This window comes from Sinocyclocheilus anshuiensis, unplaced genomic scaffold (genome assembly GCF_001515605.1).
Source record: "Sinocyclocheilus anshuiensis isolate Anshui unplaced genomic scaffold, SAMN03320099.WGS_v1.1 scaffold220, whole genome shotgun sequence".
NCBI classification, from domain to species: domain Eukaryota; kingdom Metazoa; phylum Chordata; class Actinopteri; order Cypriniformes; family Cyprinidae; genus Sinocyclocheilus; species Sinocyclocheilus anshuiensis.
Genome location: NW_015554086.1, coordinates 968,003 through 995,768, shown reverse-complemented (window position 1 = coordinate 995,768; position 27,766 = coordinate 968,003). Strand labels below are relative to the sequence as shown.

General features: G+C 36.9%; 1 protein-coding gene across 1 annotated transcript in view; it reads right to left on the bottom strand.

Moving 5' to 3' along the window:
* Positions 1-1,408: 1,408 nt before the first annotated feature.
* The window catches only part of LOC107669229 (extracellular serine/threonine protein kinase FAM20C-like), a 45,072-nt gene continuing 18,714 nt past the window's right edge, over positions 1,409-27,766 (bottom strand). The window contains exons 4-10 of the mRNA XM_016461392.1: positions 8,047-8,139; positions 5,161-5,276; positions 3,840-4,020; positions 3,396-3,505; positions 3,205-3,286; positions 3,022-3,081; positions 1,409-2,009 (exon numbers count right to left, since the gene is read on the bottom strand). Coding sequence (XP_016316878.1) covers positions 1,751-2,009; positions 3,022-3,081; positions 3,205-3,286; positions 3,396-3,505; positions 3,840-4,020; positions 5,161-5,276; positions 8,047-8,139 — 901 coding nt within the window. The 3' untranslated portion in view covers positions 1,409-1,750. The remainder of the gene's footprint in view (positions 2,010-3,021; positions 3,082-3,204; positions 3,287-3,395; positions 3,506-3,839; positions 4,021-5,160; positions 5,277-8,046; positions 8,140-27,766) is intronic.

The window sequence follows — 27,766 nt, the reverse complement described above, 5'->3', positions numbered from 1 at the left end:
ACCGTGTCTACAACAGCTAAAGTCTGCCTACACTGGACGCGATCAAACGACCGTTGAAAACCATTTGAAATTTGTGTCAGCACGTCATAAATAGAACCCGGCAGCAGTTTTCTGTCGGGGATTTGTTGCGCCGCGCCACTCACGTCCGATGTAGACACGGTGTAATATTGGTTTTGCTTTGTTTCACAGAACTAATCGTTGCCTGGGTTGCGTACGTATATGTGGGGCAGAGCTATCAAAATAGGGGCAAGACCCTTTTGGGGTAGGGGTGTGTTTGTTTTGGTGATTTCAAATATCAACATTGGCTACCAGAAATCGCTTACCCTGCCTTTAATGTACTAGATGAATCTATCTCTTTGATTTGTAACAGAATTTATGAATGGCATGTTTGGAATAATAAATATGGAACTCAATAAATAACCTCTGATCAGCTATAACAGGGGTGTCAAACTCAGTTCCTGGAGGGCCGGAGCACTGCAGAGTTTTGTTCAAACCCTGCTCCAACACACATACCATGTAGTTTTCAAATAAGCCTGAAGGACTTGATTAGTTGGATCAGGTGTGTTTAATTAGGGTTGAATCTAAACTCTGCAGGGCTCCGGCCCTCCAGGAATTGAGTTTGACATCCCTGAGCTATAACGTGACGGACGGGACACTTTTGGGAGAAAACTCACATTTCACTCAAAGCATTTTGTCCTAAATAAGGTCAAGAAAAATACATTGCTATATGAAAGCACAGTTCCTCTCATTCCTCCTTGGTATGGAGAGAGTATAAAGAATTTTATTTGAAGACATGAAAGTCCACGTTTATTCAGACAAAGGTGCACACGTCTCATACAGCGGTGAGAGAGCTTGTGAAGCTGTAGTTCCTCATAAGTTTGAACTGAAATGTTGCCTTCTTTAGCTGCAAAAACGTCAGCCAAACATTCACTGTAGCTGTTGGTCTGTCCTGCACATCCTTTGCTTATTTCTTAAAAAAAAAAAAGTGGCTATAACTTTAAAGTTCAAATAGTTTCCCAACGGGACAGCAAATACTGGTTTAAATGGAGTACTCATTTAGATCCTTTATAACAGTGGTTCTCAACTGGATTTGCTTTGCATCTCACATTGGACAATATGTGGCAACACAATACAGAACCAAAGGCTGTTTTTTTAATCAAGTAATAATGATAATAATAATAATTCTTATTATTATTGCTTAGGCCTAATCATATACCAAATTAAATAAACATAAACTGAATAGGATCTCTTTTTTTCACTATTGTTTATATACTCTTGTAATAAACTCTAATTATTATTATTAATAATCCATCAATATTTATTTATTATTATTATTTCAGTTTTGTTTGCACTGTATTTTATAAGCTGCAATAATAATACTAATAATAAAAAATACTATCACCATTATTTTTATTATAATTATTTGCATTTAAGTGTTGTTTTTTCTTTGCTGTCCACATCAGACAAGCCCATTTTAAGGTGACAATCCACCAGCTGAGAACCACTGGCTGTTACATGTGAAGATCAGCTTCCATTTTGGATGCAGGACTGCAGAACACCGTCTCTTTCTCTGTGTACTGCGTGTCTTTATTTTAACACATGGTCCATTAGTTGTGGAATGAGTCTTTGGAATTCACTGAATTCAGAAAAGTTTATCAACAAGAGCATCTCTTGCAAGACGTTCATGGTCCATAGAGCTGTGGTGGGACTTCAAAGGAGCCGCCGGGGGCGCCTGATCAGTCTGTGCCCACTACCTTTGTGGGGCTGTGCCCGTGTTCAAACCCTCCACAAGCAGGTCATCCTCTACTACGTTACTGTAGCCCTCCTTCTCAATGCAGTCGGCCAGTACCTGGAGCACCAGGCGCAGCCGGCGGTCCATGGCCTCCAGATGAGGCCTAATAAGGATGGGTGACAGCGTATCAGTCTGCAGACTTTCCTCCATCAGAGCACTCAGTCTGAACTCCTCCTTAGCCAACAGCTGAAGCCGTAAATGAGTGGACCTCTTCACCCTGAGTCAAACAGAGAGTCAGAATCACTAACCAAAACCACCAAGTCGTTTCCAATCATTTATGTAATAATTTATCAATGCATTTTCTTGTGGGATGAATTAGGATCAAATTTAGGACATTTTAGGATATTAGTGAATGAATTAGGATGAAATTAGGACATTAGGAAATTAGTAAACAAGTGTTTGCCCACTTTTTCAGCAGCCTTGGAGTATTTTTTCAATTTTTTTTAAAGTCTTTGTTAAAGCGTTATAAACCGGGAATCACTCCAACCAGCTATGAGTTGAATCACAACATCACAAAACCTTGATTTGAAGCAAAAAGGTATTTGAAGATCAGACAAAAAGACAAAGGTACAAGACTGTGTGCTTTGACAGCAGAGAGAAATAACTACAATTACAATTCCATTGCGAATTACATAACTGAATTAAAAAGATGGTGAAATTAAAACTGTTCATTTAAAGTTGTTGATAATATCTATGACAACAATGTATTTTATAAGTTTATTGCAAAATATACATATATACAAAGCCCTCTATTAAATTTGATTGATTTGTTGAAGTATTGTGAGAGCATAGGGAGACTAGCTAGTTTATGTCAGTGCTTCATGGAAGAGGGGTAATGTAGTTTTTTACCATGAATTCTGCTATTTAAAAAAAAATGAATTAAAATAATAGCTTTAACAAAACCATCGATTAACAACCTCATAGCCCACAACAGGTCTGTTTATGAGGTTTATAAGATTAGAAGTTCATTGTTAAAAGTTAAGAACCTGAATGTTGTACTCCATTGCAATTAATCACATAATAATGGAATAGAATAATTAAATGACATTTATAAAACAGGTAAACTTTTATAATCCTAATTTTAAAAGATCATTTCAACCATACAAATAGTGAAATTGCAGTTAAATGCGGCTTAATTTGACAGCCTTGATTCAAACAACTTTCAGAATTTCTTATAAAGTGATTGGACAAATATTGAATAATAAGTCATTAATAAAGCAAATACTAACCTGCAGCACTGACTCAAAGGCACCAGTATGGAGAGCTCATCATGAGAATGTTTACCAAAGCTGAAGATTAAAAGAGAAATCAGACAGAAATGAATTTTTTATGACAATACTTCACAGCATAAAAAAAAACACATATTTACTAATAATGAATTGAAGAAGCTAGTTGTATTATAAGAGTCTTACCCTCTTCCATTATCAAGGTGAATAATGAAAGTTTCATTTCCAAACTTTTCAAATGTCTCATAATGATGACGATCCATATTTCCTTTGAAGATACATAAACATTATTATTTATGCCTTAAATAGCTTGACTGTATTTCAGCTTCAATTTTGCATTCAGAAACAAATGATGCACTTCTGTGAAATCCTCTTACCCATGAGGAAATCAAAAATGGTCATGTCCATGATATCCAGCAGGCGTGTGCCGCTGTCATAGGGTGGTGTCTGCTTCACCTCTTCGCAGTAATCTGGATCCACCTCCCACCTACAAACACACACACACACACACCTCATTAGCTTACACACACACTGTACAATGAAAAACAGCACAACATGATGAAGGTCACTGTAATAAGACACTAGAGGGCTATCATGATAATCTGAGGAGAAACTGGATCATTAGAACTGAGCAGATAAAACATGTTGCATGTTTAATACCCTCCTATTCAGGATTTTATAATGAGTATATCCTGTATTTCAGCCTTCAACACTGTGTGAATGTGTTTCATGCTAAGACAGCTAATCTTTATATATATTCTTTATATATATTCTTGAATTGAATTTAGATAAACAAAGAAAGTGTGCTGTGTGGTCCTCACTCTGCTTTCTTGCGTTTGTGATAGGATCGTCTCCATGGGTTTCTCCAGGTCCTGCGCTTGGCCAAGGCCAGGTCGGGCAGAAATGCTGCTAAAGAGCCCTCGATCTGGTCAGGCTTTCCGCACAGAGCATGCTCAGTGGAGCAGTAGTACGAACATTCACCGTAGAAACAGATGTTATTGGCTGCAGGGATGATAGGGTGTAATAAAACAAACCTCTTAAAATGATGACATAAAGTTTATGATGATTATTTTAAAGTCAACATTAAATTAAAAAATGACCTAATTTACTTCAGTAAGGCATGTTCTGGCCGTATTGTGCATAATTTCATGAAATTAAATGTCTTAGTAAAAAATAAATGTAAATATAATTAATCAAAAGTAATTAATATAGCAAATATGATGAATTCTCCTCAAGCATTTAGTAAAAAAAGAAGAAAGATGAGATTAGATTTTTAACTAGAAATGTATTTTGTTTTACTTGTTGCATTAAACATGTTTGTCTACTTTACAACACTGTTTGGTTCCTCTAATCAAAAGGGAGAAACAAAAATCAGACTTTTAAACAATTTCAGAGAAAGTTATAATCAAAAGGATGAATAATAAGACAATTAAATATTTTTCACAAATTAATCAAACAACAATTTTGTTGAATATCCTGTTTCACCTGGAAACATTATTGTATTGGTTTCGATCAGCATTTCATATTGAGTTTAAATGACTGTTTTTAATCATGCAGACTGGAGTAATAGCTGCTGCAAACACAGATTTTCCATCACAACAAATTACATTTGAAAATATATTACAATAAAAAAATGTTACTTTAAATCATTAATATTTCTCAACATTAAATTTTTTACTGTATTTTTGATCAAATTAATGCATTTTTTACAAAAATGTAGAAAACTTTTAGAAGGCTCCTGTATATTTTTCAATTTCAGGGGATCACATGGCACAAATCTGAAGTTGGTGTCAAATGAGGTCTCACTTGAAAATGAATTTACCAACAGCGCCATCTATTGGTTGCTTACAATAGTAAGAGAAAATCACAGTCTCCTTTGATTTGGGTTAAAAAGCACAGAGGAGAAAGTATGCAAAATATGATAATAAAAAAAGACTAGATCTTGCCTCAGTTATGCTTGTTTGGGTTAAAACTATTCATTTTAATAAGTTCATTAACTTCACCCTAACACTAACTGATAACCTATTCAGTGCTTATCAATTGCTGGTAACAGAATAGAAGTGAAGTGAAGTGAAGTGAAGTGAAGTGAAGAGAAGAGAAGAGAAGAGAAGAGAAGAGAAGAGACTTCTGGGTGTTCAGTACCTGGTGAAATGAAAAAGGTTCTCCACAGTTTTTTGTCACGGGTCACATCTCGTATCTCTTTGGTCATATTCACCAGTCGCCCAGTCACTGGCGGCACTCGACGGAAATCCAGGATCCTGTTGATCAATCAATTTTTGTTTTCATAATATGTTCACTTCACATAGGTGATACATTACATACTAGGTTCACTGCTGAGTTACAGGACACAAATTAGTGTAAACATCATGTGTTAGATAAACTAGTTATTATAATTATTATTTTTTGACTGATAAAATATGTGCATACTGTGTACGGATCACACACACACACACACACACACACACACACACAGGCACACATATAATTTAAATAGCTATTTGCTCTACTAAATTTATTAACTGAATATACATTATACATAATGCATAATGTTTTTAATATGCATATACATAATGTTACATATAACATTATACAATATACATATAACATTAGTTAATTAACTAACTAAAATAACTTACAATCAAATGACCAAATTCATATAGCAAATTGTTGGACGAAACTATAGTATGCAAAATTGGTACTAACTTTTACCAGTAGAGGGCGCTCAAACTATTCTACATAAAATACATCGATTTTGAATAATAAATTAGTACCCTGTTAAGAGATTAAACTTTTTTTTATTTTCATCGCAACCCTTTTAATTACTGTATATTTCATATTTCATAACTTAGCAAATAATAAATGTTTATTCATAATTGATTGTCTCTTTTGACAGAACTGACCTTGAACAAAACTGAATTTATTGTTGAACGTGACAAATGTGTAGGCTTTCTTTCTCACTGAACCGGTTATGAGCCAGCGTGGTTTGCTCATCCATGTTTTAAGACCTATTCACCCCGTGTGCAAGTGTAGACCCGCTGCTGACAGGGCAACTTAGAAAAAAATCACCCTGAAAACAACTAATGGACGGGGCCTAAGGGATAAAAAGCACTTGAAGCTACTAATTGCCCAGTCATGCTGACAGAGATGACAGAGAGAGTTTGTGTGCAGGAGCGTTTTCCTCCTCTCTCGCTGTCCGATGTATAACTCAGAGGGAACTGTGGGGCAAATGAAAAGTTGTCTTTTCAAACCACTCGTCTCCCTCAATCCTGACTTTCTCCCCAAAGCCACGCTAATGTGAGCGTTTCCCATCGACTGAAATCAGATAATTAATGGTACGTTGTCAGATATAGCCGTGGTGGGCTTGCGAGGACAGAGAGGCCCACTGGGTGATGGTGCTTTAAAATAGAAATAACAACCTGCACTTTTGTCTAACCCAGATGAACTTTATTTAGAAAAGCTGGTGTTTTTTTGCGTTCTTGGTCTGCGCTTTCTACCCACACACATGCCTGTGTGTACCGACTAGATTTTACTCCCGACCAGATGTGCAGATGGAAGTGAGGCGGACCAGGCCGGTCTGGGCCGGGCCGGTCCAGCTGAATGATTATATTGTGCCCGAGACTCACGCTGGGTTCATTCTGACTCACACTCATACTGCTGGAGAGGATAGGCGGAGTGCTTGACAGAGAACAGCACAGGACAACACAACACAACACAACACAACACAACACAACACAACACAACACAACACAACACAACACAACACAACAGCCAAATGAGGGACCTCCATAGAGTGGACCAAGGCCATCACTAAAATTCACTAATTGTTATGGCTGGGCCCCCTCTCCCTAGGTTCTATGAGTAGATTATATTACAGAGGACATTACACTCCAAAAATCACTTTGTTTTAAAAAATATTCTTAAAAAATAATAGAATAATAAAGATAAATAATATTTAAATAAAATAAATATGCGAGAAGCAAATTTGTATAAGACAATAGGATTCAAAATTTATTTTAACATTTATTTATTATACCTAAAACATTTATTATATCATATCATATTATTATATTATATTATATTATATTATATTATATTATATTATATTATATGTTTAAGTTTGGATTCTGTGAGTTTTTTTAAGGTGTTTGAAAGAAGTCTCATACTTACCAAGGCTGCATTTATTTTATTAAAAATATCAATATAGTGAAATATTCTTACAATTTAAAATTTTAACTGTTTTCTTTGTAAATATATTTTAAAACATTATTTACATTTTACATGATTTAAATGACTTATTTTTGTTGTGCAGCTTAATATTTTAGTGGAAACCTTGATACATTTTTTTGTCTGGATTCTTTAGACAGAATTTATTTGAAATGGACTTTTTTGTAACATTATAAATTTATTTACTGTCACATTTTATTACATTAATGCATCTTTGCTGAATAAAAGCTGCATTTATTTCTTTACAAAAATCTTGACCCCAAACATATATCGGCTGAAATGAGCTGACAAGGACAGATGTACACCCGGGTTACACAGGTTATTGTGGCCGACACAAATGAAAACCTCTCAATCACTGCCATTCATCAGAAGGGTAATCACCTATAAGGAGACATTGCTGGATGGAGCTTGATTGGTGATCAGATACTGACGGATGTGTTTGTGCTCATTCAGAGTGAGTCGTTATGTTCTCTATGGATTTGGTGTTTATGAGTGTTAAACTGCAGGTTTCTGACTGCTTACTGCCCCGAGATACATTCACATGCTGTACTTTCACACATACATATAAACACAAGTTCAAACGTGCTGAAAACATACAGGACACACCACAAGCGTTACACATTCACATGCACACAAAACATTCTTGCGCAAATAAATGCGGCCCCACAGGTTCATATACACAAGCATGCAAACACTTTTACAAGTGGCATGTGGTGGATGTATACATACACATAGATTCAGGGGAAGACAAACATCTCACACACACTCTATTCATGCCAGAGGCTGATATTTACGGCCCGTTACCTGTCTAGATGATATGCTGCGATCTCAGCATTGTGCCTCTCGAAATCGGAGAAGTAAAAGAAGTCTGGGGGTGTCTCCTGCTCCCGTGTCTGCCTGCAAGGCAAAGGTTAATCTGCTGTAAACCCCTTTCATCAACAAAACCATAATCGCAGCCCTAGCCCTTGAAACTAAAGCCACTCTGTCAAGAAAACTTTAAGAGAGACGCCCCTCCATTATTTCTGGATTGATGCCTGGAAGAAAATGTCTTAACATATTTTTCAAAATACCTTATTTTATTACTTACTCACTTAAAAATAACCGAAGGAACCAAGAAAACAGAAAAGCAACGCGAGTTACAAATGCTGCAATGCTAATAGCGTAATGCTAACGACTTTTCTATTAAAGACCATGAAATTGCTTGAAGAACACAGTTTTCTTTCCTGTATTGATGTATTTCCTATGGAATGAGGTTGTTTGGACGAAACATATCAAATAGCTTGTCCTTTTTAAAAAAAAAAAATCAATGAACCATCTGCTAGTTGCTATTGTTAGTGAGTTGCAAAAAATCTGTGTAGTGCAGATGGTTAATTTTGTTAGCATTTAGGATTACACTAGCATAAAGCTAACTGACATGGATTTAAAGCCACAAAACAAAAAAAGGTCTTTTAAGAACATCCAAAATGATGATATTGTACATGAGCAGTTAATAACAGACCAAACAATATGAAAACAATATCGTTTAATCAATACTTGTAGGTCAATGGAGGGCATATCAAGTTCCAGGCAAACATTTCTCTACAGACAAGAGCCAGAGGAACTATTTTTAACCAACAGCCTGACTACATACGGTCCCGCTGAAATGCTTTCAGCAGACTCAATTTCAAACATACTTGAGATTTCTCTCTTCCCTTCTCTCTCTCTCTCTCTCTGTGAGTGCTGTCCGAATGTCAGAACAATTAAATCCAGCTGGGATCTCTCCTTTCTCGACAGTCTTAATCATGCGAGAAGACGGTTCAAAACAATAACTTTTCTGGGAAGTGAATCGTGTCACACCCCAACGTCTTTGTGGCAAACCGAACCAGTCTGAACCGAAGAAGACAAGGTAGCTGGCGTGAAGAGTGCCAGCTCTGTAATGGAAACAGATCCTTATCTTGACAAAATCAGGCATTCAGTATCGTCCTCAGCTGGCAGCAGTCGTTCAAGACATGCTCAACGATCGTTAAATAACACAGCATGGGACCTGCCAAACGAGAGTCTCCAACTTCACATTCTTCTGCAGTCCGCTCCTCGGAGCCCTGGATAATATCGCTCTACTCGCCAACTGAGAACCTCTTTTCAGGCATGAAGAGAATTAAAATGGATTTGTGTTTCTGTCGGAAGAAACAGGCCTACTACTGCAACGAACCCAGAAGCGTTCTTGTGATGAACTCATTGGACCCTTGCCCCCAGACGCTCAGATGTTTAATTGGCAGAGAAGTGTGTACAGGGGTTTCTTTTGGCCCTGTGGACTTTAAGAAAATAAACTCCCCTAAAACACTTATCACTCTCACTAATTTGTCCACTAACAGCAACTGGCAGTGTATTTACAATTATACTATTTTAAATATTTACCCAAAATACTTCTAATATATACTAAACATTTTCACAAAATTACAGCCTGACTGGAAAATGCACAATAAAAATGTTCCGTTCACAATAAATATTTCTTCACACATTACAACGACTCATATTTCATCTCAAGCTCTTCACTGACTTCACTGACATATTACAAAGATTTTTAATAGGTGCAAAATTGTTGGTTGCGATAAACATTATGTCAGTCAACAGGGCCATGGTTGTAATTTGTGTAGTTGCAGCAGATCATAATATTTTCACTCATTAAATAGGATTTATATGAAAGATTTCATCAGTTTAAAAAGGTAATAATATTTTCACAACGGATTGTCATGTTTTAAGATTACAAAAAATACTATCATTCAAAAGCTTGGGGTCAATATGAAAGAAATGAATACTTTTATTCAGCAAAAATGCATTAAATTTATCAAATTTATAAGGTTGCAGAAGATTTCTACTTTAAATAAATGCTGTTCTTTTGAACTTTATATTTATTATAGAATCCTGAATAAATATGTATCACTGTCTCCACAAAAATATTAAGCAGCACAACTGTTTTCGATAAAAATAAGATATGTTCCATCAGGCACCAAATCAGCATATTAGAATGATTTTTGAAGAATCAGACTGGAGTAGCTAAATGCAGTCTTGGTGAGCATTAAAAAACATTCAAACATCTTACCGACCCCAAATTTTTGAACAGCAGTGTATATTTATGCTGCATTTTTAAAGAAGAAAAAAAGCATATAAGACATAAAACAAAAACAGAACTGAAATCTGCTAGTTTTAATAAAAATTAGCCATCAGGCTTCATAATTTCAGTACTCAGGATACTGCATCAGCCTGTTAGCACAGTTATTATGGCAGCTCACTGTCTAATGTACAGCAATGTAGTATTGTGTCTCTAAGCACTTATTGAGTACCACTGTGCCCAAGCACTTGACCCAGACAAGGCCTCCGCTGCGGTGACAGCACTTAGCATCTGCACACATCTGCCTCGGTTCTACAGTACACTTTTCATCAAATAGGATTCCATCCAGGTAAATTCAGTGCTTAACATCAACTCCATAACACAAATGATCCCAACAGGGAAAAAAAAAAACACAAGCTTTTTAAAAGGCTTTGAGACAGCAGCTGATGGCAAAACCCTCTGAGGAGTGTTCTGTGGGTGGAGAACTCCAAACCCCCTCCTCTCACTCTGGCACTACAGACAACCTTGTTAAGCTGGAGCTTGAGAGCTCTCATTTATTCCTGTAAAACCCCAGAGAGACACGAGGAAAACAACACTCAACTGGCTGTTGGACCAGAAAATTATAACAAAGGAAACCAGACACAGGCCAGCCTGTCAAAGGGTCAAAACGATCCCTGCGAAGAATTCTGTAAAGCTTAGTTTCCTACACTCGACACAAACGACACCTCGGAGAGAGGAAAAATTCCCTCTGTATTAGTAAGACGAGTTTATGAGGCACTAAATATAAAAACGAAGAAAACAAATGTGTGTGGGAGATTGAAAGCTCAAGGTGATTTTGTTTCCATTCTATTTTCTTCAAACTCGCGTTCAGTGGATGTGGTTCACCCATAAAAGATGCCATGTGAACGGTCGCCACTCTTAACGTACACTTAAGATGGGCCTCTGGGATGTGTGCAGACATCTTAAAACCAACTCTGCTGAGAGCAGGATGTCTCTAGTGATCAAGATATGCTGAAAGAGCGCTCTCCATGACCCTGTACTTCAAGGTAAACACATTGTTTACTCCTGCCAGACCGACAGATTATTGGTGCATGCAAACAGGCTCACAAAGACACTGGTATACGCAAGTGCTTAACTGATATAATTAAAAAATAAATGGCAAAAAACTATTATTTATTAGGGATGCACTGAAATGTTAAATTTCTGGCAGAGAGAAATGGATCTCAATCAATCATTTAGTCTCAACAATCTGTTTTACAAAATCCAATTGGAAAACACAAAATGTGGACTATTCATTAAAGAGGCAACCCACCCAAAACAAAAAACTCTCTTACTGTTTACTCGCCTTCATGCCATCCCAGATGTATACAAATATTTATTCTGTGGATTTTTAGAATAATAATTCATCTCTGTGAGTTCATATAATGTAAGTGGATGGGTCTCTCAAAGTTGATGCTTCAAAAATCATGCAAAACAAACACTACAGTAACCCATACAACCCCAGGGAATGAATCAGTAAGTTGCAAATTGAAAATACACAAAGTGGAAACACGTCAATTTCGCAAAAACTCCCATATATCGCAAAAAAAGTTTTTTATGCTCACATGAGGTAGTTTTTCAGGCAATTAAAAAAAATGATTTCGCAAAACTGCAATGGAAACTGTTTTTTCCCATTTACAGGTCACCTGGCATACGTAAAACTCACATGTTCATTTTTTTATGTACTATAACCTCCTAGAAACACCTCATAACTCCCGAGTATATAGGGCTGTTTAGATAACCCCTTATTTACACTGGACACGTCTGCAGTGCATTACGGCTCCGACATAGCCACCGTCCGGAGCTGATCGCGGCAACTGTAGTCAATGCTTGTATTTACACCGTGGCATGTTTCAGAAACGTCCCAGAAGCGGGTCTCTGCACTGCTTTGCTAAAGATACACGCCTACGTCTCCTTGGATTAAAAATAATGGCTGGTGCTGTGGCTGCGATATACATAACCCTACCAACATCAGTCACCATGACTTATCACAAGGCGTTTTAGTTGCATAACATCGGTTAATGGAAGCGCTGTCACAGTTTTTTTTTTATCAGCATTTATAAAATATCACAAAAGTTTTGCGCAAATCTGTAATGGAAATGCAGCTAATGTCTTCTAAAGCAGAACAATAGGCGAAACCTGTTGTTTTACTTTAGAACACATTGACTGGGTTTTATGGGTTTGTTTTGTGTGGTTTTTGAAGAGTCAAATTTTTTGAGAATCCCTTCCAATTGCATAACATGGATTTACAGAGAGGGATCATTTTTTTCTAAAAAATTTTGTCTGAAGAATGAAATTCAAATACATCTGGGACAATGTGAAGGTGAGTAACAAACCAAACATTAGAGCTGACACTAGGCACTGTTAATTGGCCCAAATAAGGCATAAAATATGCTAAATATCAGCCAACCAATTGTCGTGGTCGAGATATATCCGTTTCTCACTACTGTACACAGGCCATGTCTACAGTATATGTAAAAGCTGGCCTTGCAAACAATAAAACAGCAGCAGATGAGAAAATTGCTGATGGACAAAGTGCAAAAGGTACAGACATCCACAGAAAAACCTGATCTATTAAGAAAACACACAGGAGCAAACAAATGAATCAAACAGGATACGGTATCTAGGACACTATATTCTGCCAAATCCCTTTGTTGGCTTTACACTGGACAAACACCAAAAAAGCTCTCACAATAGCTGTGAAAGCAAATTCATCTCTCAAAGCCTGATGGCTGCAGCATTTGTAAAAGCTTATCCCAGCATTCTTAGGAGGTGTGTTTGTCAGACTGTGATGACGAAAGGAGACAAAAGCAATGTTCAAGCAGACACTTAAAACATGCTTCTAGAGTCTTAAAGCGACAGTTCACCCAAAAATAAAAATGCTTAGCCATTATTTACTGATCCTTACAGCTTACATCAACCATGAATGACTTATCTAGCAAATTGTCCGAGCTGCTCTTTTTCATACAATGAAAGTAAATGGGGACCAATTACAGTTACCATTCTCTTTTAGTGTATGGAAAGGAACAACTTGGACATTCTTCAAAATATCTTTTGCATTCCACAAAAGAAAAAAACCATACAGGTTTGGAACAACACGATGTTAAGTAAATGATGACATAATTATTATTTCTGAGTTAACTTTGACTTAAAAGAAAAACTGTTGGAGTAATTGATAAATTTGGTAACTTCACAAGAGGTTTTTCACAAGAGCCACTCTGTGACTTTTTGACTGTGAATGATTATCAAACGAAGCATTGTTTAAACTGCAGAAGCCTGCAAAAATGACCTTTGGAGCGAATGTCATGGCGCTGGAAGCAAATATTAGAGGAGGCACTGGGACTGGATTGAAGCTGCATTTTGTGGCTTGTTTGTGATAACAGGTAACAGGTAATGTTAAGAGGCGGCTCACATTACAAACTTCAGCAGTTGCTATTTCTCACATCACTGCATAACATTTGAGTTTTAAAAGCCACAAATGAGCAGAAATGCTGGTATTTAGCCAGGCAAAAAATATTGACTTTCCACTCTTTTTTAATTTTTTTGCACCAGTGCATTGAAACAAAAAAGGCCAAGTCTGTTTCTAGAAACTTGTCATAGCAAACGGCGGTGTAATTTTTCTTTGTTTGAAAATGTAAGTGGTTAATGCTTTTCCATCTCTGAAGGGCGACCTCTCCTGAGTTAGGACTAAGGCCAAATCATTCCTCCTCCCTGGCCTAGAAGTGCTGCTGGCAGGTCAGCGGGGATGTCTGGTATTTAGTGTTGCGTCTGACAGCGGCGGGAGAGTTGTTGATGGGCAGTGAGAGTGAGAGAGGAGCCTGATGTCCATCTTGAGCCTGCTTTATGTGAGGGGATATTCAGACCTGCTGTAAAAATTCCACTGAGAAACACTTTTTCCGATGCCTCTGGATGATGCTTTTGCATCTCTGTTTTATTTTAAGGCTCTGACGAGCTTATTCGGGTACAGCCCTATATTTGCTTATGCACAAGGCAGGCATATATTTTTGGAATACAGATTTATATTCCAAACATAAGTTTACAATATAGACTGTAATGTGCTTGAATGTGAGCGTTAAAGGGCCAGTTGACCCAAAAATTAGTATTTTGTCATCATTTACTCACTCTCATGTCACTTACATATGTTTCTTCTTCCACGAAGGTTGTGTTTTGGCATGTATGAGATTGCAAAAATAATGAGTGAGGTTTCAGGGAGTGTCTGTGATACCAGTTTCATCATTATTTTTGCAATTTATTCATCATTGCCAGCAGGAATTGGGCAGAATTCAGAAAAACTGAAGAACTGACTCCCCACTGCATGTGAATTTGAATAGAATTGGCCACAACCCACAGAAAGTTAAATGAGAATTTGAAATGGAAAGAGGATTTTAAAGAACTATAAATCAAAAATATTCAACACAAGTGATGCACCCTGGGAAATGAAGTGTTCTTTCATTCAGGTCCGCAAAAAACTCATAAATCTATCATTCTTTCTGACCATAAGGCCTATGAACATTCACGCTTCAATGCTTTTTAAAGTTAGAATTAAATGAAAATTCACCCTATATATTTTTCTAAATACATGTTATAGATCTTATTCTGAAAAATGTATCTACTGTATGTATATTGTCTAATGGTTCAATAAACTGTTCCATTTTAAAAACTTTAAAAACATTATTTCATATGTTGGGCTTTACATTGAAAAAAAAAATTACACATTACCTTTAAAATCAAGTGTAATATTTGTATTTCACCTCTCTCTCTTTTTTCACACTTTCACAGCTGTGCTCAAGGGTACGAGACCGAGCTCTGTGAGCCAGCTGTTTTCTTTAAGTCCAGCACAAATGTGAAAAATGGCTTGACGCGAATACGAGACTACAACTCACAAGAAAAAAAAAAAAACCCTCAGGAACAGGCTGCTTTTTGTACAGAGCAAAAAATTTGCTTTGAGAAACTTGGCTAGGCTGAAAATAATGAAAGATCCTTTGCAAATGTATTGTGTTTCTGAGATAAGCATTGAGTGCTCTCACAATCATTGAACATGAGACTTCTGAGATGACAATGGACTAACAGATCTTGACTGCAAAGAAAACCCAGGCACTCACAGGAAACACACACACACACAAACAGAGGGAGTCAGAGAGTGAGAGCTGGGGGTAGATGAAGAGAGAGAGAAAGAGAGAAGAATAAAAGAGAGCACACACTAAGCTGACAGACAGGCAGGCCTAAATAAGCGAGTCCACAGCATCAGCCTCTCATGCGCATCATCCCTGTAATGGCATCGTGTAAATATTCCAGCCAGATCAACAGGCCATAAAGAGGAATCCATCATCTGCACATAATCGCTGACAGATTTACTGGCCCGGGCTGACAGGCTTCCCTGTATGATAGCACGTCTGGGATAACACCCCCCATGAGCACACACACATACAAATAACCCACAGCACATCGTCTCTCTGACAGGTTCAAGTCTGCAGTGTGTGGAGGGGATGCGCTCATCTTTGTTGTGGTTTGATCTGGGTTTTCAGATGTTGAGATGTTGCCATTACACACAACTGCGGGGTTTGAAGACAGAGTCATTTGCTGTCACACATCTCAAAGTGGAGGAATGGTAAAGGTGGGTTACCAAAATTACCGTACCATACCGTTACCAAAATGTGACGTGTAAACCCTGCTGATCACTGATTGGCCGGAGAGAATCGTAACTACCTGTGTCATTGACATGAGACACCAGACCCGCTAGATTTAAATCAGCAGAGCCAGCAAAGGATCGATCACAACTTTTTTTTGAACGAACGCAACTGTTTTGAACGAGTGCACTTTTTTTAACAACTAAAACATGTCTGTTTCATGGTCTGCTGAGGAAGTACAGACGTTCCTCTCGTTGATAGCCTAGGAGCGGATCCAGCGAGAGCTTGATGGGGCGATGTGTATAATCCCACCCACTCTAAAGCAGTACTAAACTGCGGTGGAAACGCAAACTGAGCCGAGCCGAGCCGAGTCGTACCACGCAGTGGAAAAGCGCCATAACATTAGCAATTAAGGGGCAGCAGCTCAAACCCCTGTGCACACCACTGGTTACCACTAAAAATATACATTTAGTAATTAACGCATTGTGATATATGTGGTTTAATTTGACTGCAACAAGACTTTTATATGACAGTTGTATTGGTCATATTAAGAAAAACTAAAACCTAGATGTAAGTTTAAATAAAATTAAAATGTTGACAGGACACTATTATTATTATTATTATTATTATTATATTATTAATTATTATTCACTATAAATGAGAACTAAATGCACATTAAAATAAATAAAACAAAAGCAAAATAAAATAAAATAAAGAGAGCCTAGATACAAGTTAAAATAAAATGTAAAAATGTTGTACATTTATTATTATTATTTAATCATAATATTAATAATACTTCACTATAATCAAGAATTAAATATGTGTCAATATATATATATATATATATAAAAAAAGAACAGCAGTAGTGTATTATTATAATTCATGATAATACATTACTACTATGCATTTATTTTTTTGTTTAATTTTTTTGTTTAAATATTACATATTTATTTTATCACAAGGCTCTACTGGCAATACTGTGGCAATAAACTGACCCTCTGGATCACAAACCTCTGAAATCACTAAATGTTATAATGGTGGTCTCAGATACTCTCCGAAAGTTCTAATTTAGGTCTTATTTCATTTCTCAAATTTAAGATGTCCCAGTTAATTAAAGTCTTTGATTCAAAAAATGGGCTTGAAAATATGATTTCCTATTTCATACACGGCCTAGTATCATCCTTGAGAGGCAGTGTACTGCAATTTCATAATCCACGCAGGACTAACAGCCAGAGACAAATGGCTGCTATCTCTGCCCTGCAGGTCTGTTCGTCTCCTCTCTCGCTGACGGGAATGCCTCTCTCATTGGCTGGCCGACCTCACTGAATCAAAACCCTCACTCCTTTATTCATTTATTTTGGCCATTTAAACATAAACGTATATCATTTAAGAGCAGGTCTATGAGCCGTTCGGCCATTAATGCCACCCTCAGGTGCCTTTGATGTGAGGGCTGAATTCTGGTAGCATGCACTGTGAAATAGAGCAATGTATCCATGATCAAGGCTGTGACCCTGTCAGTCTCTATTACCAAGCTTTATCTCTTTCTGCTTGGACGTAAAACCCTCAGGGTGGGTTAATGATGAAATGGTGAGATGGAGCACATGATTTGTAACGACCTAAAATCAAACGTGACAGTGAAAGTTAACCAAGAATAACGGTCATAAAACCAGGTGACAACAAGAGAATCAAATCTATGAATCACAGTGCTAATACATCTGTCAGCATGACCAATAAAGTTTAAATATCAAACATCTGCTGTCAGTTGTCAGTTGCTACTTATTTTAAGACCATTTTTATTGAAATATATTGTAAAAACTGCAGTGATGTGATATTGCATTTTTTTGTTCAATTTGGTGGCATTTGTGCCCTATGACCCCCGGTTAATTTCCGCCCCTGCTTATGGGTCATGTCAAGTTTGTGCAATACCAGAGTTCCAAGCACCTCCACTTAATTGGAATTGACTGCTCCATCTCAGCCACTGCTTTCCAGCTGCAAGAAAAGGCATCTGCCATTGTCATTTATAATTACGACTGACCCATGGGAGTGGTGAGTATTTTTCATTGATTTCCGGTGCTCAGCTATGCTTTTCTAGGCAAACATGTCCTTTTTGTTGGTTATATAAATAGAACAAAGCCCTGATGTGGTCAATGTTAAATGCATCACCCGAGATTTTGCTTTCCACTGAAAATAAGTATAATGAGGTTATTGTGATTCCCATCAAACAGATCTGAATAAAAATATAATATTTTCCTTCTTAACATTTTTCAAGCCACTTTAATGGTTGACTTCAGTATCTGGTACAACCTTGTATAAATACACGTTTTTTTTTTTCTTGTGTTTTGATAGTAGTGGAGTCCATTACAGACTTTTACGGCTCAATCTAAACTGCTCCCTAAACAGTTTGACAGGCTCCATGAAACAGCAAAATGAGCATTTTATGGCTTTTAGTTTTTTTAGCTTTGAGGTCATCTATATGGTAGTGTACTCCTAAAAAATGCCCCTAGCCATGCAACTAGAGGTCGACCGATGTATCGGTTGTGCCGATTAATCGGCACTGATAGTCGATTGCTGGAACTATCGGCTATCTGCAAAAATCCATGCCGATAGTTTTTCCGAGTTTACATCCATTGCTGGAGCGGCTGAGAAGGGTCTGCTGTCATTATACAGTTTGAGAGAGACCTCCAGAGGTGGAAATCACTGACACCTCGTGTTGTTTGTTTTGACACATGAGGCTGCGCACTGCACAGAGCGGGAATCTTCAGATGCAGATTTAAATCCATGCCACAGAATGCCATTCACATAGTTTTCCATTAAACTACATTATATTTGTCCCAAATCATTGCGAATGTACATAATGACTTCATCTTAGGCTGTAAAATTGTGTATTGTGCATTTTTCAGCAAAACGTTTGTCTTTCTGTGGCTAAAATAAAGTATGCTTCATTTACTGAGCTATAATACATATCACGATTTCTCTCTCCGTTTCTCTCTCACGATTTCTCTCTCCACATTGTTCATTCTTGAAATAAACTTTTGCCTGTTTGGTGATTAATTACGGTGTGTTCACACTTGTCATGTTTGGTTCGATTAAAACGAACTCTGGTGCAATTGCTCTGTTAGTGCGGTTCATTTGAGTAAGTGTGAATGCTGCCATCCGAGCCCTGGTGTGCACCAAACAAGCGGACCAAGACCGCTAAAAAGATGGGTCTCGGTCCGCTTCCAAATTAACTCTGGTGCGGTTCGAATGAAATATGAATGCAACACGGACCAAATACTTCTAAATGAACCAAAAACAGGATGTAATAAGATGCGACGCTATGCGACATGATTTGACGACGCGGAACGGGCGGTGTATCCAAAACAAAATGAGCAGAGGGCAAACGTGGAGCAACGAGGAGGCAAAGTATCTTTTATGAGCTCTTCGTGAGTTCGCAGGTGGTGAAAATAAGTTTATAAGTACATGCAACAATGAGCACACTTAGTCCAGCAGACGGCATTAGGTGTGTTCGACTTAAAGCGGCGCTGAGCAGACCAATCGGTGAATGGGTACTTTGAGGTCAAACACACCTTTTGTTTGGGGTGTTCAGGGAGTTCCGTCATTAAAAATATGTCATTCAACCCGACCAATCAGGTTGTGAACGTATCACTATGCCTTTAGGTTCGGTATCTTTAGGTTCGCTGTCAAAAATACCAGTGTGAACGCTAAGCGGACCAGGACCAAATGTATCGTTTTCTTTTTTGGTCTGGACCAAACGAACCAAGAGAACCGAACTACAAGTGTGAACACACCCTAAATCAACTGTTTTAGATAATCATCAAGTGTTCTAAAATAGAAGCAAACAAAGTGTGATAGTATACATAAAATATCCATATGTATGTAATTTCAATTCTATGGCCTTTGTGTAGATATTTAAAGATGGCCATCTTTAACTTTAATGATCAATATAATAATAAATTTTAATATTTGTTTTCATTTACTAAGTATGGTTTAGTACAGTTTTAAAAAAATAGTAAAACACTATTTTAGTTTTCGTTCAGTATCCATTGTAAAAACTATCGGATGATTAATCAGTATCGGTCAGTGTGTTCCAACCTAGCTATCGGTATCGGTATAATCCACTATCGGTCAATCTCTACATGCAACGACCAGAAATTTATATTATCTTAAATGACGATCACATTAAAGGTGGGGTAAGCGATTTTTCAAAAACGCTTCAGAAAACTGATTCGGGCCGACTAGCAAAACAAACTTGTAGCCAATCAGCAGTAAGGGGCGTGTCTACTCATGATGTGGAGGAGAGAGCGTTCAGTGCACAGGACGGACATTAGCGAGCCAAGCGACAGAAAGATAGAGATTGCGGATAAAAAACAAAAGAGACATCTGCGGAACAAAAGAAGGCTTAAGGCAATAAGGCAAGAAGTAGGACTAAATATCGGATCAGCTTTCCAGCGCTGGAGAGAGCTCAAGGAGCGGAAGGCCTGCGCCTTTTGGGGTAGGGGCGTGTTTGTTTTGGTGATTTCAAATGTCAACATTGGCTACCAGAAATCGCTTACCCCACCATTAACATGCCCAACTTCAACAATGGGTGACTGTAATACTGTAAATATAGATCCAAAACACAACTACACAAAACAAAATATAACAAAACAAAACAAAACACAAATGATCTTTGAATAAAACATAAAATCTTTCATGGTTGTGACATTGTTATTCGCCATTTAAAAAACGGGGGAAAGTACTTCATTAGTCTCACCCCATCTTCTTAATTTTTTTAATAGGAAATGCAACACAGGACAGAAAAACAGAAGGTAATTACCGAGCGGCAACCTCCCGCTCTCTCTCGTGAAGCCAACAAGGAAGGTGGTTTCAACAACCAGCTCCCGCCTCTTTGCCCATCTTCGATTATCCGGGAGTGATGCGCGGTGACGCGCTGCCAAGATGGTGACGGCCGCCTCCGCCCACTTTTGAGCTTCAAAAACTATCTTCGGAACCCTACGGGTGACGTCACGGACACTATGTCCATGTTTTTATACAGTCTATGGTAATTACATGCTGTATCTAAAATTTCATATTTCTAAAGCACAAATGTAATGATCAGACAATGAATACAAAAGCCCATTAATCACTGTTGCCTCTAAAACAATCTTAAGTGTTATAATTCTCCTGGTATCTTTCACAAAGCCCTAAAAGGAAAGCCATGTCTTTAGATGTATGACTTACAGTACTGTAGAGAAAACAAGCAAATTGCTTTGCCTATACTGCAATTACCACTAATTAGTCAGGCTGAGTCCTCCGTTTTGGATTTGGCTCTCAGTGCACGTAGCACACCTTAATTGTCTCTCCTCAGACTAAAGCCTGCAGCCGAGAACACAAAGGCAGTTATTCAACTGCAGGAAAACAATGCTAATGCTAACCCATGGAACGGCAGAATAACTGCTCAGGGGACGGCCAACTCTTCACTTTACAAGGGGATGTTTGCATTATTGTTGCAAACAAGCTACCTCATCAGCCTTTGTCTTACAGTAGGAGGGAACTCTGGGAAAAGCCTTTTACTGAGGTGAATATCGGTCCACAGCATTAGGTGTTATCTTGTGATGAGAAAACAACACAGAGTATGCAGTAACACAGTCAAAAGCGAAACAGCGGGATATGACAGAGCATCTCAGGAGAAGGCTTTACATAATTTATATCCCATATTCCCACTCCTCTCAAAAGGGGCATTACCAGGAATGTCTAAAATTAGGGTGACCATACGTGCCATTTTCCCAGGACGCATCCTGGCCAGGATTTCTATATTGCCTAAAATATCTAGGTTTTGGCTTTGTTTGCGTGTGCAGACCGATCGGTGTATGACATCAAAATACCTCGAGAGCATTTTGAAAGCATAAGGAAAATGGCCTAATCCAACAGCCTAATGGTCATAAACTGCTGTGTGTGTGTTGTGTGTATGTGTGCATTTAAAGATTGAGTATTTACAGCACAAGATGAATCAACTAGACATTTTACTATAACTAGACTTACACGAAATCTGTGCCTGTAGAAATCTGCAGAAAAATCGGCAAATTTCCAAAAGAGTTATGAAAAAATATGTACAAATCCTCATCACTGTGCTCATTTGTTAAATATTTTAGCTATTTTTAGAAGGATGAGCACTTCATTAGTTCCACCTCATCCTCAACACAGGACAGAAAAGTAGCATATAAACGCTGATTTGAAATGTCAGGTAAAAAAGCTAATAAAACACAAATGTAAAATGAAAAAAAAAAAATAATAATATATATATATATGTATATAAAAAATTTTGTTTAAATGTCAGGACACTTATTATTATTATTATTATTATACAGTACTAACAAGAACTAAATGAATGTTAAAATAAGTTATTTAAATAAAATAAAATAAAGAAAAATAAAATACAATGTGTGATCCTAGATACAAGTTAAAGATAAAGAACTTTATTTTTGTTATTGTTATTATTATTATTATCATTTTCTATAACCGAGAACTAAATGTATGTTAAAATAAAAATAAAAAGCACATTTATGAATAATAATTACATGCTTTATTTACTATATCAGGTAAAAAAAAATATATATAAATAAATAAATAAAATAAAAAGCTTTATCAAACACAAATGTAAGGATCAGATAATGTATACAGTACAACAATACAAAGCCCATTAATCACTCTATAAAAGTGTTAGAATTCTCTTGGTAGACTTCACAAAGCTCTGAAAGTATTATTAAATCTATTTATTAAATATTTTGGCTATTTTTATCATTTTTTTTTTTTACAATGTTTACCATTGTATACAATTCCTAATAACCTATGCAGCCCAATATCTTTTTTTTCTTTTACCGTGTAAACTCAAGTCTTAGATCATTATTAAAATATGTGAGCTGACAAAATCTACAATGCTTAGCTGAAACAATGTCAGTAATTATATTCCTTATCTATAGTACATTCAGAAGGCAGTTTGGTGCTCTTGGATCAGGGTGTGTATAAGTGCATGGGAAAATGGCTTTGAAAAGCGCACGTCTGTGTTGTGAAGGTAGGGATTATCTCTAGACGGCATTCAGAGAGCTTTTCAGTGCTTTACATTGAATATCGTATCCCAGCCCACTCTACCTCCCCTTTAATAGGATAACCCCAGCGTCTAATAAAAAGCACATAATTTGTGCCATTCCAGCGCTCGCCTCAGCCATGCAGCAAACGCAAGCCAGATACACAGACGGGCAGGTTAATGATGACACAGTCAGAATGTCAGGGTGCCGAGGGCACTCCATTCCTTCATATTACAGAGCTGCTGGAAACAGCTTAATGGACAGGATCCGAGGCCAGAGCGCAGCGTGAGGGCAGAAAGACAGCGAGACATGGGAGAGAAAGAGAAGAAAAAACCTCTCCGGAGGGGATGGTCATTCAGAAGGCAGTGATATCCCTCTGGGCGGGAAGAGAGAGAGCGGGTGTGGAGAATAGAGGGATGCTGTTAAGAGCCAGATTTGGCATCAGATACAAAACTGAAAATACATAGAGCAGACCTCTCGCTGGGACGCAGGGCTCAACAACAAAAATTTGTAGATATTTTAGTAAGACAAACATATTTATACTATTCATGAAATGCTGTCAGTAAGAATAAATTAATAACATCTTGACATTATGACTAATAATAAAGGATTACTTGATTTTTATATTTCATTATTTTATTTTATTTCAGGAATGAAGGGTTATAACATCTGTGACAAGTTCTCATAAAAGACTCATTTTCATAATAAAACCAATGAATTTTAACATTAAACAATTGTTTTTCAAAGAAAATATTTTACACAGAAATTAAACACCCATGATCTGATTAAATAAACTATTTAAAAATAAATGATTAAAGAAATATAAATAATGTGCACATTTGAACAGCCTCTTCTAACTTGGAAGTATTTTTCCACTTACTGTATTTTCAAAATACAAGTTTTTAACATTGACAACATCAATGACAAGAAATCAAGTAACAAATATTTTAAATTATTTATATTCCTAATAACTTACTCTGCTTTGCTTTGCTTTGTTAGATCTTAAACTACTGCTTAAGCCAGAGGAAGGAAGAATGAATGAATGAACAATCATAAATGTTTAATAATATTTTCAAAATATTCAGTGAAGTTAGGTTAGAGAAAGCAGTTTTTCTTGACTGTTTTGAAAATCTGGAATCTGAGGGTGCAAAAAAAAATCAAAATATTGAGAAAATCGTCTTTAAAGTTGTTCAAATGAAGTTCTTAGCAATGCATATTACTAATCAAAAATTACGTTTTAATATATTTACAGTAGGAAATTTACAAAATATCTTCATGGAACATGATCTTTACTTTAAAAATCAATAATTTTTACCCATACAATGTATTTTTGGCTATTGCTACAAATATACCCCAGCGACTTAAGACTGGTTTTGTGCTCCAGGGTCACATTTATATTATATATAAATATATTTAATATGTAAACATAACATTTTTCGTAAAATTATCCATGCATGTGTGTGTATTCATATATACATAATAAATATACACAGTACACAAACTGAAAAAAAAATTATTTTGAATGCGATTAATCGCGATTAATCATTTGACAGCACTAGTTTTAAAGTTCACACACATTTCAGTTGGGAAATGTCATATTCTGCAAAACATTGCTGATTTGTTTATAATTTTCGCTTACAATTTTACGTTTACAAATTTACATTTTAAGGTGTCCTTGTTACAGTGTAATTATACATTTAAGTACTGAGTAGTAGTATTAATTAACTACATGTACTTACTATATGGTTAGGGTTAGGATTAGGATTAGGGTTACTTGCATGTAATTATGCATAATTTATTGTTATTATAGGAGTAAGTACATGTAATATGTGTAACGAGGACACCTTAAAATGAAGTGTAACCTCATTTTCCACCTATTCTATCTTAAGACTTCTAAGACTATTAACATCATCTATTATAATAATTTTGTTTGTGAGTCACAGTGCTTTACACACATCATTCAGTGATGACTGCTCTGAGGACAGCAAGACTGCCGTCCACATGTAGATTCAGAAATACTGCGGCAATAAAATAAAGGGGAATCAGCAGAATGTTTAAATGCTTTTTCCTTCTGTAACATCCTGCCAACGGGCTTCGGTTCAAGCACTTGACATTTATCGACATTTCAAGAGTTTTGAGCTCAAGAGCTCAGGTCAGGACGGTGTCAACCTAAGTTTCAGCTATGCAGAGATAATTCAGAAGAGCAAATGTGAGTAAAAGGCATTTCCTCTTCTGCTGGGATGCTGTTCTCTATTTTCCTTGTAAACAGCTTGGCTACTCTGCCCAGAGGGATTTACTGAGGCCACGCTGAGAATGGAAGAAACATCTGCCTACAGAAGGTGTTCTGTTGTTTCCTGTCCTTGGTGCTCCGGCAGCAGCGATAAAACTGTCACTGCTGTGAAAGACTCATACAAGGGGCCTTGGTTGTAGTGTTTATGACAAGGAAACTCAGTTCTGTGCTCTCAATATAGCATAATCACACTATTATATGTCATAGTGTGTTATGCTCCGAAACCTAGCGAACTGCCTGGGAGGCAGCATTTTAGGACATCATAGCTGTGCTCCCAACAGGATCCAAGATGGCAAACAAGGCAAATAAAATGTGGATACTCTTATTTTTCAGTAAATACTGACAAGTATCAATAAATATTTAGCATGGTTAGCCCCTCTCTTTCTGCTATGTAGGGAAACTGCAACTGTTGAGAAATGGGACTCACCTATTTGCTTCTTAAAGTACACTACTGTTCAAAAACATCAATTTATTTCAGCATGGATGCATCAAATTGATCAAAGGTGAAAATAAAAGCATTTAAAATGCTACAAAAAGATTTATATTTTAATAAATGCTTTTGAGCTTTCTGTTCATTAAAAAATCCTGAAAAAAGCATCAAGGTTTCCACAAAAATATTAAGCAGCACAACTGTTTTCAATGTTGATAATAATAATAATAATAATAATAATAATACAAATTTTTAAGCACCAAATCAGCATATTAGAATGATTTCTGAAGGATCATGTCACTCATGAAGTCAGAAATAATGGCTGCTGAAATTTCAGCTCTGCCATCACAGGGAAAAATTTTATTTGAAATGATATTCAAAATGGAAAACAGTTATTTTAAATTGTAATACTATTTCACAATATTTCAGTGTTTTTGTGATCAAATAATATAGTCTCAGGGAACAATTTTGACATCTTTCAAAAACAAAAATAATTGGTAGTAAAAAGATGTGGTCGCATTGCACCTTTGGTCATTACATTTTCGTGTGCGAAATCCAGTCATTTCAATAGGAATCCATGCGATCAGACATATTATTAAGTGAGTGGAAAAGATTTCCTCATGCAGATTTCGAAACGGGTTCAAGTTGGACTTGCAATTCTGCCGTATTGACCAACAGGAATCTGTTAAAAGTGACTTCTGTGTGAGCTGTGCTTGATACATAACTACACTACAGTCAATAGAAAATGGACCTTTTTGCCTGCAAAATTGTGCAGAAAATTTACTAATGTGACAGCACCTTAAAGGGGTCCTATTATGCTTTTTCACTTTTTCAACTTTAGTTAGTCTGCAATGTTGCTGTTTGAGCATAAAAAAGATCTGCAAAGTTACAAAGCTCAAAGTCCAATTCAAAAGGAGATATTTTGTTTAACAGAAATCACTTTTCAAAAACTACAACGAACGACTCGTTTGGACTACAACGCATATTTTCCGGGATTTGTGATATCACAAATATCGACGAATGAGACGAGACCTGGTTGAGCTGCACTAGAGAAGGCAACGAGTGTTATCACTATGTCGGAGACACGCTAACTTTCCCAAAGCAGACGAACTTAGAGTGGTTACAATCATCCGGGTTTAAATCGCGCTCAAATTGATTTGATTTTGACGCAATATTTATACTGAAGCTGGCAGTGGTAAGGAGCATGACATTTCCCGACCAGGCGCCGAGTGTTGCCAATCACAACACACTGGTCTAGCTAACCAATCACAGCACATTTCGTATTTCAGAAGGCGGGCCTTCATTTGATACAGGAACTATTCGAGCCGTTCATGCCAGACACTGGAGAGAGGTGTTGTAATAATGTAAAATATGTGAAAAATAATGTGTTTTTCGAACAACCTAGTATGAGAGCCTCTTCTAGTACACCCCCAAAACAAAATCAAGACTTTATAAAAGAGCATAATAGGACCCCTTTAAAGCGATAGTTCACACAAAAATGAAAATTCTGTCATTAATTACTTACCCTCATGTCGTTCCAAACCCATAAGACCTTTGTTCATCTTCGGAACACAAATTAAGATATTTTTTATGGAATCTGAGAGCTCTCTGACCCTCCTATAGACAGCAAGGATCCTAACACGATCAAGGCTCAGAAACGAAGCAAGGACATCGTTACAATAATCCATGTGACATCAGTGGTTCAACCGTAATTTTACGAAGCTACGAGAATACTTTTTGTGCGCAAAGAAAACAAAAATAACGACTTTATTCAACAATTCATCTCCTCACCCTATAGTGCCATTTTGGAGAGTATCACATACGTAAACAATGTATGCAACATATGTACGCGGATATGATGTTTACATTCAGATCAAAGTGTAAACAATGTAAACAACGTATCTGCGTATGGTGCTGCTGACACAGAACAGCATACGTTTTTTACGTATGTGATACTCTCCAAAATGGCACTATAGGGTGACGCGG